General features: G+C 42.9%; 1 protein-coding gene across 1 annotated transcript in view; it reads left to right on the top strand.

Moving 5' to 3' along the window:
* Positions 1-18,006, top strand: part of utrn (utrophin) — a 174,787-nt gene that overhangs the window by 22,057 nt on the left and 134,724 nt on the right. Inside the window, exons 8-27 of the mRNA XM_070849703.1 lie at positions 1,385-1,500; positions 2,199-2,365; positions 5,725-5,946; positions 7,303-7,484; positions 8,148-8,298; positions 8,586-8,705; positions 8,994-9,095; positions 9,604-9,711; positions 9,848-10,027; positions 10,231-10,394; positions 10,504-10,627; positions 10,710-10,797; positions 11,525-11,769; positions 12,539-12,707; positions 13,982-14,109; positions 16,318-16,455; positions 16,568-16,681; positions 16,877-17,032; positions 17,261-17,431; positions 17,541-17,732. Of these exons, the coding sequence (XP_070705804.1) occupies positions 1,385-1,500; positions 2,199-2,365; positions 5,725-5,946; positions 7,303-7,484; positions 8,148-8,298; positions 8,586-8,705; positions 8,994-9,095; positions 9,604-9,711; positions 9,848-10,027; positions 10,231-10,394; positions 10,504-10,627; positions 10,710-10,797; positions 11,525-11,769; positions 12,539-12,707; positions 13,982-14,109; positions 16,318-16,455; positions 16,568-16,681; positions 16,877-17,032; positions 17,261-17,431; positions 17,541-17,732 (3,037 nt within the window). The remainder of the gene's footprint in view (positions 1-1,384; positions 1,501-2,198; positions 2,366-5,724; positions 5,947-7,302; positions 7,485-8,147; positions 8,299-8,585; positions 8,706-8,993; positions 9,096-9,603; positions 9,712-9,847; positions 10,028-10,230; positions 10,395-10,503; positions 10,628-10,709; positions 10,798-11,524; positions 11,770-12,538; positions 12,708-13,981; positions 14,110-16,317; positions 16,456-16,567; positions 16,682-16,876; positions 17,033-17,260; positions 17,432-17,540; positions 17,733-18,006) is intronic.

Below are 18,006 nucleotides of genomic sequence, written 5' to 3'. Positions count from 1 at the left end.
TTCTCAAGGTGGGAATGTTGCACCATTATTCCGTCTCGCCATCTGTGTATAACGTACTTGGATATTTTGTTCCGCCTCTGAGCCAGAAGTGGAGGTCGTAGCAGAGCCAAATCGAATCATGCCTCTTTGGCTTCTAGAAACCCAGTGTGCTATCTGACATCTCACACTGGGGTGGCAATTTGCCTTTATTGTTTGGTCCAGTGTGAAAAAGCAAGAGTGTTCTTTATGGCGATATTGTGCCGACTATGTGTAAAAAGGGCTGTGGACTTGGGAGGGGTTGCTGGAGCACAAAATGTGGCCACGGTCATAGTAACAAACATTTTAACTGCAGTGATCTGATGCAACTGTGTTTTTTGTCACTACATTTTCTTTGAATTATATTAAGTTGTTGCATACCAGTTTTGTTTGCATTTTGCATACGTCAAAGCCATCTCAGGTGTGCCATGTTGTGAAATTGAATGTCTCCTTTAAGTTGACATTGCATATTTGACATATGCCCTTTGACTCTGAATGCAAATCATACTGACCCTAAACCCTGGGCGAGATCTAAAACTTTTTTCACAGCTCACAGGCGTGTGTGCGTGTGTGTGTGAGAGCGCGAGACATTGTAAGGATACCCAGGCTGTGTAAGTGGCGGGAGGTCAGGTTGACAGGTCAGCGCCTGCTGGGTGTGTGTACACTGCTTGACATGCTCTGTTTACGCCTGCCATGTCACTGTTTGCACACGCTTGGTGTGTGTGGGTGTGTGTGTGTGTACACTGTTGTGTGTAAAAGAAAAGAGCAAAAGAGGCAACAGGGGTGTTTCCCCCCTTTCTGTAACCCCTTGTCCTTACCAGTGACACACACACACACACACACACACAAACACACACTCACAGGCCTGTGAGCTGTGAGAAAGGCCAGTGTTGGTTTTAGACCTTGGTCAGGGTTTAGGTGGATCACTGAACACACACATTCCACACCCTACTGGCCTCAGCACAAGTCTCCCCTGCACCACGAAGTCTGTGCCCTCTGTCTTCTCTGAACAGGGGGCACATATAGGCTGAAGGAATATCCTCAGGAAAAGGTCATTTACTGTCTAAAAATTAGTCTAGAAACCTCCACCCTCTAAGTTATCATTGCTTTCTTTATCATTGTGTTATCATCATGATTAGTGTACTTAAAATACACTTATTAAATAAATGAATGTCATTCAGATAAAATGTTTACTTTTATATTAGTGTTTCAGACTTTCCTTGACTCTAACAGCACCAGCGTTTTGAGAAATTTTTACTTATATACGTTGATTTAGAATAATCTGAGACTGTAACCTTAATACTGGAAATCCTGAATGTTACTGTGTTCATGTTGCCGCTCCCATTGCCTCCGCTCTGTTTGTCTTCAGGCCGAATGCATTCAGCTGGGATCAGGTGGTCAGACTGAGCCCTGTGGAGAGACTGGACCATGCCTTCACTGTAGCCAAAGACCAGCTGGCCATTGAGAAGCTACTGGATCCTGAAGGTGCCGGCACCCTGAGCCACCTAATACACGCATAGGTCAACTGTATTCATGTGGAGGATAACTTTAGACTTTATATCTTTATGAAAACATAAAAATTGGTTGCGAAAGAAAAGGCCCTTAAAAGCTTTATCTTTTTTTACAATCTTTTTATAGCAGTTTCAAAAAATAAAAGTTGGATAAGGAATGATGCACATTTTACTGTCTAAAATTCCCTCATATTCAAACCTAGTCTGTGTTCATGAAGTGTACCTTCATGTCCTGCCAGCAGTTGGATAAACTCAAGGTGGAGCAAATACCTTGGTGTTGTCTTTGGCTGTAGATTTGTAAGAAGCTGTGAACGTTTTCCAGTCCATGTAGCACCTGTAGTTGCTTCGCGCGCGTGTACTCGAGCATTCTATATTCAGACACTTCTTGTTATGTTACGACCGAGGGGCAGTCACACCTGACCTGTGTCAAAGCTGGCTTTAATCAGCACAACCTGCCTTAACCTGCCCTTTTCGCTCCCCTCTCACCTTCCTTCCCATTTAATCTCCTCCTGTCACCCTTAACTGCCATCTCCCTCCATCTGCCATGCTGCTTTTCTCCTCATGCAATTTTCACCCCTTTATCCCCCACCTCCCCCCCTCCTGCTTCTCATACTTAATTTGTATCTCTGATCTTTCTACCCCCCTCCTGCCATCCTGCACCCTCTCTCACAGACGTGGCGGTGCAGTTGCCAGATAAGAAATCCATCATCATGTACGTGACATCGCTGTTCGCCGTGCTGCCCAAAGACGTGAGCATGGAGGCGATCAGAGAAGTGGAAACCCTGCCACGCAAATACAAAGTGGAGACTGGAGACTCAGGTCCAGGCCTCAGTGCTCAGGTAAAATGTTAAACATAGTAGGTCACAGTTATCACTTCATATGATATGATACACCAGCAGCTTAGGCTTTCCTGAATCATGATTTTTAGGAAACAGTAGGAAGGATACATGGGTCATGAGTCACTATACTATTCACTCAATCTTTTAAACTGCTCATATGGAAGGCGCACGCTAGTCTATGGCTACATCTGTTTTTCAAGGAGTCCATTGTGCTCTTCTGTGTGCAAACTTAAAAAATCCACAGCTGGTAACCAGCAATGTAGAGAAAAGCACAGTAAGTTCAAACCTCAGGAATTTATAAGTGGAATCACAAAGCTTGCTGACTACTAAACAGCTGCTCATTTGCTAAAACTTTGCTCACATTTGCACATGAACTATTGCTGACCTAGGCATTATGTGTTTTAATACACAACAGTCAGAGCATTCGCTATTTTTTAGGCCTGCTCTGAATCTGCGGCGAGGACGTACCTCCCCTGAGTCTGTTTTAGCCTTCTCCTACTCTGTAGGAGTTCACCCAACTGGAGATGCTTGCTGTGTTTTATATGAGCTGGGATAACCTTACTAGCAGCCAGCAGCTGACACCCGGCCAAAACTTTCCTTATTGAACTTTTTGTTTTGAATTTATATTCTGTTCTGATATACAGGCTTCAAATTGATTGTGCTCTACTATTTGGTCCATAGGGCACACAGAATTGAAAGAGGTTCATGATGAATACGTGCACCATTACACAGCTAAACAAAACAGTATTATACAATGTCCTTAATCCCAATGGTTCACTTATTTCAGCAGTTACACAGTCCTTCAGGAAAGCAGATATATCTTCCCCACTGACTGCCTGTCGTAAACCCTCTGTCTGTGCCGATGTAAACCAGCAGCTATCTCTTCCCCTGAACTTGAGCTTCACCACCTGAAAAGCTGGTGCTGGAAAAAAAAAGATTGCAGCCATAACTGCTTCAACCTTTGCTGCTGTATTGTGTTTCAGATAACATTCAGTATGAAGGCCACAGACTCCGTTATGTACAACTTGCAAGCATAAGGAATATTGTGAAGTGTCTCATTGTGTGTTGCCAGATAGAATGAGTCACTCCCACTCTGAAAAAGCCATCTCCCTCATTCTCTCCAGCACTGCTCATGAAAAGCACAGCAGGCGCAGGCAAATAGGGAGGAGAGCCATGACTCACCCCTCTGACATTAGCCAACAGACCGAGCTGCATGCTTCTGGAAACACAGAGCTGTAAAGGGATGGAAGGAAATGAGGGAATAAATTGGTGAGAATGGGAGCGTGTGCAGAGAGTTGACAGGGAAGGTTGTTCAAGCATTAAGATGTCTGTGTGCTGGTTGGCAGGTGGCTGACATGCACATACTGATACTGTTCTCTGTTTAACATCTGTGATTTCAGAGTTTCTTATTTGTACATCTTTATTTGATTGGACTTCCCTGCTGTTTCACTAACTTGTGATTGCAATTCTGTTCATATTTTTAACATATACTCTTAAAGATCAAGCTGTGTCGCCTCAAAAATGCCTTTTGCTCAACTTGATTAGAGTTATTTTCTTACATTTCTTGCTCCTCCAAGCCTGCTGTGTTCTTTTCTTTCGATCACTTACATTCCTGGGGCAGTTTATTTCAGAGGTTTTCAGTCAGAAGTCAGAAAATCCCAAAACCATCTCTCCAGTTTTTATTGCCCATGGGCACATACTTCACACGTCCTGGAACGAGTGCTGGAAAAGTCTTCTTAAATAGTCCTCTGATTGGTCCAACAAGGGGTTTACTTTCCTGGCACACTTTCCCTGCTCATAGGAAGTGATGCGTAATGCTGCTGGTAGTGAGCCTGAGTGGAGCAAAAATAAAGGCTCTTTGTTTTTGATGACTGTGTTTGTTCCCCCTTCTTACTTTTGGATTCATAATATTGGTTCATGACATTGTTGTGGAGTTCTTAATGTTGATTTTGGATAATAGTTGTTTTCAATACTGATGACAACTTCAACTTTAGACATAATAAGAATTTATTGCATAAGCATCTTTAAAGTTTGAATATCACTGATGATAAGTACATCGGCGTATGCGTGATGGTGCATAACGTGCTCCAAAATCAGTACTGCAAAAGTGATGAATGCAGGGACTGAGTTGAGCAAATCATGTGGTGATAATAAAGTGTTCTGTCGAGCTAGACCACAGCTATTTTACAGCCATTCAAGTCAATAAATAGACCAAGGCTGCAGTTCTCTCTCTCTCTCTCTCTCTCTCTCTCTCTCTCTCTCTCTCTCTCCCTCCTTGTTGCTTTGTCTCTGCCAGCCTACACCAGTCTAATATAAGGGCTTACAGTATGTTTGTGGCTTATTCAAAACTATCCTAAAGGTCATTGAATATTTTTTAGCAGGTGACCTTTTCCTGAGTTTGCTACATATGCATTACTGCTGTGTAATTTCACCCTAGAAAACAAAGGTCCATTTGATTTGTTACTGTCCCAGATCCCTACACACCCATTAGCATTTCTGTCATCTATGACTTGGCATTGCTGCTGTAGCAAAGATTTTATCTCCTGTTCTTTTCATCTTCAGACAGATTTGTTGAGTTCTGTTGATCTTTTTCCTACATTTCCTTCAAACAACTGGAAGCCTGGAACAGTTTGTTCATACTGTTGTCTATATAGGATGTCACATGCTTACATAGTGTGTAATGACTCTGTATTTAATGTATTTTATATTTTGTTGAAAATATAAATGAACTCCCTCTACCCAACAAACTTATTTTTCCACTTACGTGTTGTTGAGCTTTAAATTACAAAAAGTTTGTAAAATTCAAACACGTTTTCCCTCCTCTGCTTAAAGCAGTTTTCAAGTCATTTCTCCTTCAAGGCAGCCCCATCCATCTCTCTGACTGTTCACCCAACTTTACCCAGGACACCACTGTGTTTCAAACTTACTGCTATTCCTAGAATGAGGATTGACCTGCCCAGCGTGCCAGGGCCACCTCCCAGCATCCCATAATAGGCCTGCAGTTGTTTTTTTTTCTTAACTGAGCAGGGCCGGTCACTCTGCATGCTCCAGAGTAGCACACGCCTCTCCTAGATCTCTGGTTCTATTTAAAATTCACCAACTGATAAACGGATATTAAATTCTGAGTTAAGGACAAATTTAGGTTTTGTTTACAGACTGTAGACTTGATCCCACGTAGCAACATTAAAGAAAAGACTACATTCTTCCTTTCCATGCTGTCTGTCAGTGCCTGGTACAGTGCTTACCTTTAGGAACATTTTACTATCAATACAGTAATGATAATCACTTATGTAATCCCATATGTCTATAATCTGGTCCTGAGTCTTTATCCCATGCCTTATGTTTGTTGGAATGTGCAGATGGCAGAAGCAGGCAGCAGCCCTCGGCCTGAGACCCCCAGCACCCTGACAGAGACGGAGGGAGAGATGGAGGGCAGCCTGCTGGAAGTGGACCTGGACAGCTACCAGACCACGCTGGAGGAGGTGCTGACCTGGCTTCTGTCTGCCGAGGACGCCCTGCAAATTCAGGACGAAGTGTCGGACGATGTGGAAGAAGTTAAAGAGCAGTTTCACACACACGAGGTAGGAGGGTTGGCTGAAGGCTTGCACATATGTAAAGATGCTTGCACATGGACAGAGGAAATGATACATTGTGTGTTGCTCTTCAAAGTTAGTAAAACCTTAAAAACGAGATATTCTAGCAGCCTTTTTCTAAATGGATATATGTTGATCAGTTTGGAGTGAGACAGCATATTTAATTTTTAATAAATTTTTAATAAATTATGGCACACTTACATGACACATGCGTTGACTTGCACCATGTTTTTTTTTTTTAACTGTCAATGCATTGTTGAGACTGAAGAGTGTCCCAGAGATGGAGGCTTTCCACAGCCAACAGTACATGCTCAGTACATGTTGGGAATGCCAGGAATTCTGCTGAGAATAGTGGTGCACAGCACCCCATGGTGCCCTGGCCCAGACCTTGCTTACTTGCTTGCTTGAGAAGGCGTAGTTGCAGGGTTTGTGTCTGTGCATGTGTGTAAAGGGGCTTTGGCAGGATTCCCTTGGCTGAAATGTGAATATTTGTGAAGTCTAATGTCTGGAATCCAGGTCAAAGCAGAAAGCTGGTAGTGAGACTGAGAGCAACAAGACCCAAAGCCTCTTTAACAGCCAGGCTTTTCCGGACGTCTAAAAAAAAATCAGTCCAGTTTGTTTCGGCCTTGTTGTTCACGCACTTACTCCAGCTTTTCCAGCAAAGAATCGTCCAAAACAATGTGCTCTTAGCTGCAAGCAAAAATGCTTACTCATCCAGAGGGCTCATGAAGAGCAGACAACAACTCAGTTCATTGGTCTCGATATTGCTCAACGCAAAAACCAGCAAAAAGCAGCTCATCTAAGGAATTAAGAAACAACCAAAGTCCTTCAAAGCAGCTGTTGTACTCCTTCTTGAAGCCTTCTCTCCTGCCTTTTCTATTTTGTAATTGCCCTCAGTTGGCTACTTGACAGAATTTGCCCCTCTGGTTGTGCTCACAGATTTGTCTGACTGTTGCTACAGCAACACTTGTGAATACAAGAGTGCAGAGATGATGCCCAGTGCTTCTGCAGGGTTTTATTAAGCATTCTACCAAGTTAAGTTTAAGGTTGGAGAGAGAAACATATCCAGATGTTTGTGTGGATGGTTGTTATGTGTGTGCCAAGTGCCAGCATAGAGCCTCAGATTATACAAGCAATGTTAGACTCCATGTTAGTCCGGAGAATTTTATGGGTATGGGTTTCTCTTAACTTAACAAAGTTCACATAGAGATAGTGGGCATCTTTCTCTTAAGTATATTATCACGTAATTTGTCCCACGGCTGTATTGTTTGTAGCACACAGCTTGACCAATATTTCAAGCTGAAAGTGTTTTATCACACCCGTTTATCCCTCCTTTCCCAAAAGGCCTTTATGATGGAGCTGACGGCACACCAGAGCAGTGTGGGTAATGTGCTCCAAGCGGGTAACCAACTGATTGCCCAGGGCAACCTGACGGAGGAGGAAGAAGATGAAATACGGGAGCAGATGAGCCTCTTGAACTCCCGCTGGGAGAGCCTGCGAGTGGCCAGCATGGATCGCCAGGCCAGGTAGACACACACACGCACACACACACACACACACACACACACACACACACACACGCATACACACACGCATACACCTGCTTTAGTCCTGTAGAGGTAGAGGTCCTTGTTGATGTTTATTTGCATTCGGCAAATATCGCATCAAAATCAAAAGTTTTTATTACAGCGCAGTGTTCAGCACCATCATATCATAAAGCCACAAATTACCCAGTGGTGGTCATTTTTCTCTCAGTGTCACTGCTGATCTCAGATCTTTATGAGTTTTTTTTCCCTGTGAAGAATGTACAAGGCTGCAAGCTGTGTGAAGGTGACACCTGATAAGCCTTGAGCCCTCCAAGGTCTAACAAGTCTGATGCTCAATCTGGGTTATCAAGGTTTATGATGCTTTATAGACACACACACACACACCACAGAAATCGTATTCATTATGTCCACTGGAGCGTTTGTTGACCATGATTTAAAGTATATGTGCTTGTGTATGCCATGGCTGATTGCCCATGGAGTCTATGTATAGCATTGCCACTCATTCTAGTGTTTGTGCTACTGTGATGCAGCGAAATGAACAGCTGAACACCTTAAAGTTTATTAAACTAATAGCTTTCATGTCCTGTCCACCTTTACACCCCTGACTCCCCGTCTCTCTGTCCTTACTTTCACCCTCTCCAGGCTCCATGAAGTCCTGATGGATCTTCAGCAGCAGCAGTTACAGCAGCTTTCTGATTGGCTGACACAGACAGAGGAGAGAATCAGGAAGATGGAGACAGAACCGGCAGCTGAACACCTGGAGATCTACAAAGAACAGATAGAGAAGCACAAAGTGAATACATGTACTCATTAAAACAAAGTAAAAATGCTTAGCTAGCATAGCTTTAGTCAATGACTAATGCTTTAGTCAATGAAGAGCAGGTAGGTAGGTGATGTGATACAAAATACATTTGGATTAACTTAATCATTAGCATCTCTTAAACTGATAAGTCTTGTGATCTCGTCACATGTTGGATCCTGCACTCTGTGTCACCATAAAGCTGAGCAGCTTCTTTGCCAGCTCTGTTAATGGGTAATATGTGACGGCGCTGAATTCACAATATATTTGTTTCCGTTCAGGAGCTTCAGAACGACCTGGAGGCGGAGCAGGTGAAGGTCAACTCTCTAACGCACATGGTGGTCGTGGTAGATGAGAACAGCGGTGAGAGTGCCACTGCTGCCCTGGAGGAGCAACTACAAGTAAGTTGTCAGCCTGATGGTATTTGTGAATTCATTTTTGCTAATTTAGCTCAAGGACGAGAGTCCTCCAGCATATGCAGCACATCATGCCTGCCTTTTGTATGTGTTAATAGATAGATTGGTTAGATTAGATTAGCATTTTACTCTGCTCTTTCCTCTTTAGGACCTCATCCACTAAAGCTGGTAGTGTGCTGTAGCGGAACATGAATTGTGTATGCCACTGCTTTACGTTGTGTTCCTGAGAACATCCATGTTTGTTTTAATGTTTGTCTTTGTCTTGCATTCAAGTCCTTGGGGGAACGCTGGGCAGCTGTGTGTCGCTGGACAGAGGAGAGGTGGCACAAACTGCAGGAAGTCTTCATGGTGTGGCAACAGCTTCTATCAGACCAGGTAGGACATTTAGCATGATCTCCCTCTTACACATACGTGCCTTGGCACATCTTCCCTCCCTCCTTTTAATTAAATAACCAATTATAATGAGCCACCTCAACATGCCTTCCCCACCCACCATGTTGAGATGTACAGAAAATCTCACAATGTTATTTAAATCCTCAAAGCCGTTCAGTTTTTGCCACATGAAAGACAGTGTTCAGTCCTTCACTCTATGAAGCTAATTTAAGTCCTTTCTATGCACATTGAATCTTTCAGTCTTTCAGATCCACTATATTCAACATAAACTTTTACATTAAAATGTTGTTCATCCTGCACACATATGTAACCCTGAACACAGTGTTGTTTGAGTTGGAAATGTGTCCGGTTTTAAATTTAAGTATCCTGGTTACTGAATTCAGAACACAAAATGTTTTACACATGTTAGCCAGGCTCCACGACACCATGACTCTGTTTGTAATGTTTACCAAGTAATTTAAGTACGTGCTTTTTCCCACTTCTTCTGTAGAGTTTGTTTAGAGCTTGGTTGGCAGAAAAAGAGGAGGCCCTGAGTGAAGTGCAGACCAGCAACTTTAAGGACCCGAGTGAAATGAATACTAATGTGCGCAGATTAGCAGTGAGTAGCCTGCCAAGTCTTTGTAGTTTGCTGCAGCAGATCTTAAACAACTAAGTACCTTTAATTTGTGAACTTTTACAGCAATGTTTCCTTGTTTAGTTTAGCTTTTGATGTTTTTTTTCATTCAATCCTGTAGATTTTAAAGGAAGACATGGAAAAGAAGAGGAGGACTCTCGACCAGCTGTCTGATGCAGGACAAGATGTGATATCGTTGTTGCAGAGCCCTGAGGCGGGAGCCAAGATTGAGGCAGACACAGAGGAGCTGGCGCATAGATGGGACAACCTGGTGCAGAAGCTGGAGGACTGCTCCTTCCAGGTGTGTGTGCTTGTGTGTGTGTTTTTTACTCATTTTTTGCATGCGACTTAATCAAGAAAGGGTTTTACCTTCCTGCTTACTTACTTGTAATGCCACAGAGTGTGTAGCGCATCTGAGCCGATTGAGATACAAGGATTGTTTGGTTGTTCCTCTTTCGGTGTGGTTGATTTTGATTCTCACCGATGCTCTCACTCACTGCTAAGGTAATGGAAGCTGTGACGGATGCTGGGATGACTCCGGTAGAAGAGCAGGTTGTCGTGGATACAGTTGCTGTTGCTGCGGCTGCTTCTATCGTTGACCAGGAGTTGGCCCCACCTGCTCCCCCTAAGAAACGATTGGTGGAGACAGACGCAGAAGTCAGACGAATGTAAGAACTGGGACTTACATGGGCAGACCACGCCTCCTCCGACCAGCAGTGTAAGAATAAAAGTAAACAAACACACACTTATGCACATATCATGTTCTGGGCCCTGCAGGTTTGAAAATAAGCTTTCTGGCCTCCTGAGCTGGATTAAAACATGGAAGAAGTCCGCTCAGGCGCTGGCCTCCACACACCCTGAGACTACACCTGACACATCAGACCTGGAGGAGAAACTAAGGGTAAAACTGGCTTTAAATATTGCTCAGAAATCACAAAAAAAAAAAAATCACAACTTAAATATTTGTCGACCAATCATTGTAGGGTTTGGAGCTGGACCTCTCAGCAAAGGAAGCCACAGTGAGTCAAGTGATCCAGGAGGGACGGGGCTTGATGGATCAGCTGGAGAGAGGTATGAAGCAGAGAGGGGATCCTTGCTCATTGACACCGAAATAGCACATTGTTACACACAATACATCAAATCAGTATTTGAAACATATCCTTCCAACACAGGTGTGCTAAGACAGTGGCTGATATTTATAGCTTCTCAGAGACTCACGACCACTGACTGACAGAGTTCTTCCATTTCCCTGTTAAATTGTGTTCGTCTCATAAGATTTTACTACTTTTCCACAGCTGCTTGATATTTCTGGCTGTTTACAAGCCTACATTTTTTTATTGTTATTTAGTTTTAGATGCCAGTAATAGGAATGTGTGTGTGTGTGTGTGTGGTTTGTGTGTGTGTGTGTGTATGTGTGTGTATGTGTGTATGTGTGGTGTGGACAGAGTAGTAAAAATCTGTCAGCCTGCAGGGTTGCTGACTTCATATAGCTGTTCAATGAAATGAAGAGGCACTCAGGATCTTTATGTGTTTACACTGTTCGCGAGGGGTAGGGGTAGTGGGGCAGCACTGCTAAGTTAGAATAGATTTTTTAAACACCAAACTTTCCACTAAACTCAACTTTTAGTATTCTATCATATGTACTGTTTTCTCATCCGCAGTGAATTTTTTAATCCACCCGTGTTTTTACTCTTTGCCCACCAAAAGGTCACAATGCTGTGACACATTCAGACTAAATGATGTAAAAAGGAATCTATTAAATCTTTGTATCTGTTGGCTTCTGTGTCTCTGTCCATAGAGGGAGTGTGTGTGGACTCGGTGAAGACAGACATAGACCTGATCCAAACCGAGTGGGATGCTTGTGCAAGGGAGCTGCAGGCAGCCCGTGAGCGAGTTCACACCCAAAGCCGGGTCAGAGCGGTGTCTGCAGAGCTGACATGCCTGGACCAAGCTTTAGAGGAACAGGACCAGTGGCTGGACTCCACCTCGCCCGTGGAACAGTGCGACGAGGCAGAGCTCAGAAAACTGAGTGGAGAATGTCAGGTAAGAGTCATTGTCGCCATCCTCATTAGGCCTGATCTCCTGTGTGTGACTTAGATTCTGAATTTCACCTCCAACCTCGTCGTTAATCCTCTTAAATTGGGCTCATGCACAGTTACAGTTATTTTATAAAATTCACTTTTCACAGCAGAGATGAAACAGGCACGGATCAAAACATACATAAGGGCAAATTAGAGATGTAGTTATTAGAAGATAAGTTACGAGGTTCCTCAAATGCTTGTAAAGTCGAGTAAAGAAAGGTGTTCAGAGTAAGATCGATCAAACCCTTCCTGGTGTGTCCTGAAGTGTTTGAGTTTGAGACTTTGAATTTGAAATTAATTAATTTTTATCACAGAGGGAGAGCCTGTCACTATAAAGCATAACTCCATCCAGTAACCTGTTTTTTCTTTATTCAGAAAAAAAAAGATAAAAGCCTCACACTGATTGTGCTTCATGGCACAAAATTAATATAATAAAAGCAGAATTCATCGTTGAAACACACACTTTCTATGGTAATCATTCTGCATTATTAAAAAAAAGAAGTCAATGAAGTCAAACCCTCTAGCTCTAACTTTCTGTTGTGTCCGATCTGTTAATCAAACACTCAGATGTTGCTGGCTGGAATAAATTAATCTCGTCCCAAGTTTATAAAAGCAGCGGCCATTTCCTCTGCTGAATTATCCTTGAACAATTGGAGGGGCAATCAAAAGTAAAACTCATACGATAAGTTCTATTTCATAGCAAACTTTTGTCTTCCTCTTGTGTTCTTCAGTCCCGACTTGTCCAGGTCACTGCCTTGAGTCCGCGATTGGAGCAGCTTTCTGCAGAGACAACGTCACTGGGAGCCATGCCCTCTCTAAAAGACAATATGGTGGTGGTATCTGCACATCATGCCTCCACACTGCAGCGTCTACAGAGCAGAGCGCTAGAGTCCAACAAAGGTACTTTTGCTGAACTATGTCAAAGTCACTTGTTGAATCAATGCAGAGGAAACCTGTTTTAAATCTCTGAGCAGGTTCCTCGGTATTAACAGTACCATATGATTTTCAAGGATCTGACAGCCTTGAGGCATCCTCCGATTTCAGAGAGCTGCAGGGACAAGAGATTTAGGTCTTCCTTAATACAAAGGCCCATTTCTCTCTCCTTGCTCTCGGTTCAAAGCTTTCAGGTTTATATGGAGACTGAAAGAGTGATAGCTAAGATCAGACGAACTCAGTCCCAGAGAGGTTGTGTATATTTGACATCAATTTTTATATGAATCCTTGGCCAGCCACAAGTAATAGATGATGCCCTTACATGGTCTCCCAAAGCGCACAGATGTGTGTGTGTGTGTGTGTGTGTGTGTGTATGCATGAGTGATTGAGCGTAAGATCATCCCTCTGTGCCAGCTCCATCTCTACCTGAGGACGTGACTTGGACCTGGAGCAGTTCTGAAAATCAGTTACCGTTTTACCTCTGGAATTTATGTGCACACACTCTTGGCCAAAAACAAGTCTGTAAAGGGAGACTTGAATGCTCTTCTCCCCTCCTGACCATAAGTGTGTGTGTGCTCCTTGGGCTTTTATGACTCTGAGGATTTGGATAAGAGCCAAGGAAAACCATTTTGTTTCTGCTTGAGGGCAGTTTGCCTCTCGCTGGGGCCTCTCTCTGTTTCCCCCCCCACCCCCCCACCCTCACCCAGTTACGCTCTATCTCTGCTCTTTGTGTATATAAACATAGCCAGGTTATGTAAGCATTAAATCACCTGGAAATTAAAATGCTGACAGAGAAGGAGAGGAGAGACAGCCAAGGAGAAGAACAAGAGCAGAGAGAAATGTAACCATTCAATATAAATGAGGTTGAAGTAGCCGCAAATGGGCACCACTTAACTCTTAATGCTCATTTAATCACCTTTGCAGTAGGGATAGATAGCACATTAGCCCTGATTGTATAGTGTTTTCTTAAAGTTCATCTGGCATGACTGACATGCATCAGTTTGTTTGGGTAACACAACCAAGGTTACTTTGAGAAAAGGACTGTCAAACATCTGGGATCCTCTTGCAGCATGAAAAACACACACATACACACACGGGGAAATCCCAAAACAGCTCACTGCCCCCTTGTGGTTGAAAATCTGATGCTTAACTCCTAATGTAATTTTCTACATGTTAACCTAGCATAGTGTTTAATCTCCCCCATCCTCCGCACTTTCCCCCTCCTCCTTGTTTTATTCCAGCTTTGGCCAGTCTTGAGACGAACCTGATGGTACCGAGCCCAATGGAGGGTCTGGAGGCCAGGCTGGCCACACTGAGAGAAGGAGTAGTAGACGTCCCTACCTCTGAGGGGGCAGTGGAGCGGGCACAGGTGGGTAGTGCATCATCCATGACAAAATGGCCCTCTGAGAAAACAATTGTCAGTTTTCCACCAAACTTCATTTAAATCTGCGAAGTAAACAGATGATAACCGATAACCAGGAACTACATAAACTCCTACGTGAAGGATAGCACGTAACTTAATATCACAAAGTCTCATTAATATTCGTTTGATGGTATTAGAATGATTATATTTATTTTATGGTTGTAGATTGTCTTTGAGGTCCCACATTAGGTCACCTAGGATACAATCTTTCCTGTTGTTTTTATTATTATTTTATTCAACTTATAACAACAAACAAATCATTCTCACAGATTCACTTCTTTTTTTATTTGTCAATTATGTTGATGATTTCATATAATATAATTTTTTATTGTTGTTTAATTCAGACTGTTGTTGTTGTTAGTTTGGGACTCTTTGTTACTGCCTGATTTGTGGCCAAGATTTTTAACCAGAACAAGGCATTTCTGGTTAAATAAAGCTTAAATAAATTAAGCCACAGACACAGCTGCATACTGCATTTGTTGGAAGATTAAAGGACATGTTAGTTATTTTGAATGTTGGGGTTTATCTGGAGACTGATAACTCATGTGCCCTCTGACGTCTAAGCTAAAGAATTTCATTCTTAACAGTCACCGTATTTGTGTCTGTGTTTCTGTGCTTGCACGTATATCAGAGCGAGTGTTAATCTCTGTCTGCTGTCAGTTTTTCTCCTGCAGCACACAATAGGCTCCTTTATCAGCCAGTCACTTCCCTCTGCACTGTATCAGACCTCTGTGTTGGAGGAAAATGGTGTGTGTATGTGCGTGCGTGCGTGTTTTGGTATGTAGTTTTATGATATACGGGTTTCATGTGTGGCACTGTGTGTGTTCCTCTCCTCCTCCATCCTTCAGTGGAATGTGGCTCAGTCCGAGCTCTTGTTATCGTGTCAGATAGGGCATGGTGCCTGGGTGCCTGGGTGGGGGCGGAGTCTTGGCACATTCTGGGCAAGGTGCCCATGCGTGCAGCATGGAGCTCCTAACAGCTCAGTGTTGAGCTGATCAACCAGTCAGCCAGCCTGAAAACCACCACATACAATCCCATGACGGCACCGCTGAGTCCTATTAGGAGTTAGCCTGATGATTGAGGCCGATAGTCATCTCATTGACTTAGTCTTGGTTTTCATGTTAAAATGGATTCATCTTTCACTTTACACAAATGTGAATTAATCATAAAAATCTGGTAACAATTTAATCAGCAGTGTGTATTAACCTGTATTCGTACTTAATGTATTTTTATTTCATAATTAGATGTAGCTGTATGTTTTGAGGAGCAGGTGCCAGAGCTCACCAGTGACCCGATTCCCATTCCTGCTGACAGTTTCATACTATATTACTGATGTGGGGAAGAACAAACTAATTTGTTACGAGGCATTTGTGCCATATCTGAGTTTATTGTAATTCTGTTGAAATTAGTGAGAAATTCATTTAATTGAGTTGGCATGTAATAACACAGAAATGGCTGAAAACAAACCAATCATGGGTGTACCAAAATCCATCGATTAAGATAATTAATCCCAAATGTAAAGGTTATAGTGTTAGCTGTCAACAAACAGGAGTTTTAACCCTCACACTTCAACTCTGCAGTTAAACATCCAGTGATCCAGTGACATAGACACTTGCAAGTCATAGGAGCATAGAAATCTGTCCCATCTTAACTATTCCACTCACATGTCTTCGAAATGAGGCATCTGTGCATTTTGGGGATGAATACATAACTGTTTGTTTACGAAAAAGTTCCCAGTGGATTTATATTCAAATGTTAAATTAAATATTATCATGAAAATACTTTTGAAGGGGCTCATAATATAAGGTTGCTGTGGGGTGCAATATTAAATGACTTTGGAAACCTTGGGATCAGTTGGTGAAATTCCAAGTTGGCAAACCTTTTAGGATTCTTTTTTTTTTAATGAGCATGACTGTCACAAATGTTTACAGAACTTTTTTTTCTTCAGTAGTGAAGCCTCAGTCAGTCAAAGAGGTCTGAGACCTCTTCTCACCAAGGGGATGACTTACTGTTTAACAATGTTATACTTAATGTTACGACATCATTTCTCTCATGGCAAATTCCTTTACATCATTAAGAGTTTCCATGGTTGCCCATTACTTACACACACAGCTTGGACATGTCGTTTCAAGCCTGAACTCTCATTCACCTCAGGGCCTCTGTCTAGAGATTGAGCAAACACAACAAGCCTCCGATCCTGCAGAACTACAAAGATGGAGTCAACTCTCCTCCAGGGCCCGCGAGGAGCTGGGCACACTGCAGTGCATCCTGGGTAGCATGAAGGACAATCAGGTAGTGTAGCTGTAATTGTTGATGTAGAAAACATGACTAGATTTTTGTGTCTAGAAATTAGAACGAGTGTTAATTGAATGTTTTCGATTCACTGGTTTAATGCTGTCTTTAGGTGCGTTTGGTGGAAGTGGAACGTTGGTTGGATGCGGTTCAGGAACTGTTGTCTCGTGATGCCACAGGGTTGAGTGACAAGGAGAGTCTACAGGAAGAGCTTAACCAGTGCAAGGTTAGAGGGAGATGCAAAAAGTGAAAAACTTGTTGTTTCTTTCAGATAACTTCACTACTTAAGTCACTTTTATTGTTGTTAATTTGACAATATAGACATTGCATTTCTCACTTGACTCGAACTGATTATCACTGAATAGGTTTTTAAAATCTACAAAGTATTCTTTAACTTTCTTTTTTTCTTTCTGTTAATAAGGAGTATGTGAATGAGATGGAGTCAGTGGAAGGTTCATTGAAGCAGATGGGAGAGAATGTGTGTGCTATGCAGTCGGCTGCAGTCATAGGACTAGCCAAGTGGGGACAGGAGAAGTTGGACGAGTGCCAGGGCAGATGGGACACGCTCAGCCAACAGGTGGGGAACTTCTCTCTGTTTGGATTGTGTGCTGTTACGTCCTGCAAAAAAAAAAAAAAATCTGGCTTCTGCTTTTGTGTGTGTGCATGCCTGTATCTGTAGCTCAAGCATCAGTCTCATAGGGACTTTGAAGTGGTCCAGATTTTCATTGCGTGTTTGGTTGGGCTTGGTTTTCAGCAATATAACCGTTTCACTTAGAAACTTAATGTCACATGCTTCCGCCCCCAGCTGCTTAGCCATCAGGAGCGTGTGGCAGAGAGCCGGGAGAGGCAGGTGAATCTGAGGAAGGACTTAGCCGAGATGCAGGAGTGGATGACCCAGGTCGATGAGGAGTTTCTCATGAGGGACTTTGAATACAAGAGTCCTGAGGAGCTGGAAGCGTCGCTGGAGGAGATGAAGGTGAGAGTGGAGGCATGGATAAAACTTAATAGGAACATTTGGGAACTTTGGGGTGATTCTCCAATAGAAGTGATTTTTCTAACTCAGTTCCTCTCTCCGTCTCTCACAGAGGGCTAAAGAGGATGTGCTACAGAAAGAGGTGAAGGTAAAGATCCTAAAAGACAGCATCAACATGTTGGTGTCCAGAAGATCGCTCCCTGGTGGATGCACTGGACAGGAGCTGACCTCAGAGCTAGACGGGGTGCTAGCCAACTACCACAAGCTCTGTGACCGCTTCAAGAGCAAGTGTCACACTCTGGAGGTAATGTGTCCACTGTGTTGGAGAAGCTTAAAAGATGAATTTTCTGGGTTTGTTTTGTGAATGAAAATATTGGTTGTCTGTAAAGTGAACGGGACTGGCTCCAGTTAAAATGATGATTGCCATCAATTGAAGCGGAAAACACTCACAGTGGAAGTTGACTTTAAGGTTAAAGTCTTTTTCCAGTTTAAAAAGCTGCTCTGACACACATTCACATAAATGTAATTCAATATTTTATGCATGAATGGCCAAATTTGTCCGTCAACTTGCAGCTTCC

The sequence above is a fragment of the Pempheris klunzingeri genome, chromosome 18 (genome assembly GCF_042242105.1).
Source record: "Pempheris klunzingeri isolate RE-2024b chromosome 18, fPemKlu1.hap1, whole genome shotgun sequence".
Lineage (NCBI taxonomy): Eukaryota > Metazoa > Chordata > Actinopteri > Acropomatiformes > Pempheridae > Pempheris > Pempheris klunzingeri.
This window is presented reverse-complemented; position numbering and strand designations above follow the sequence as displayed.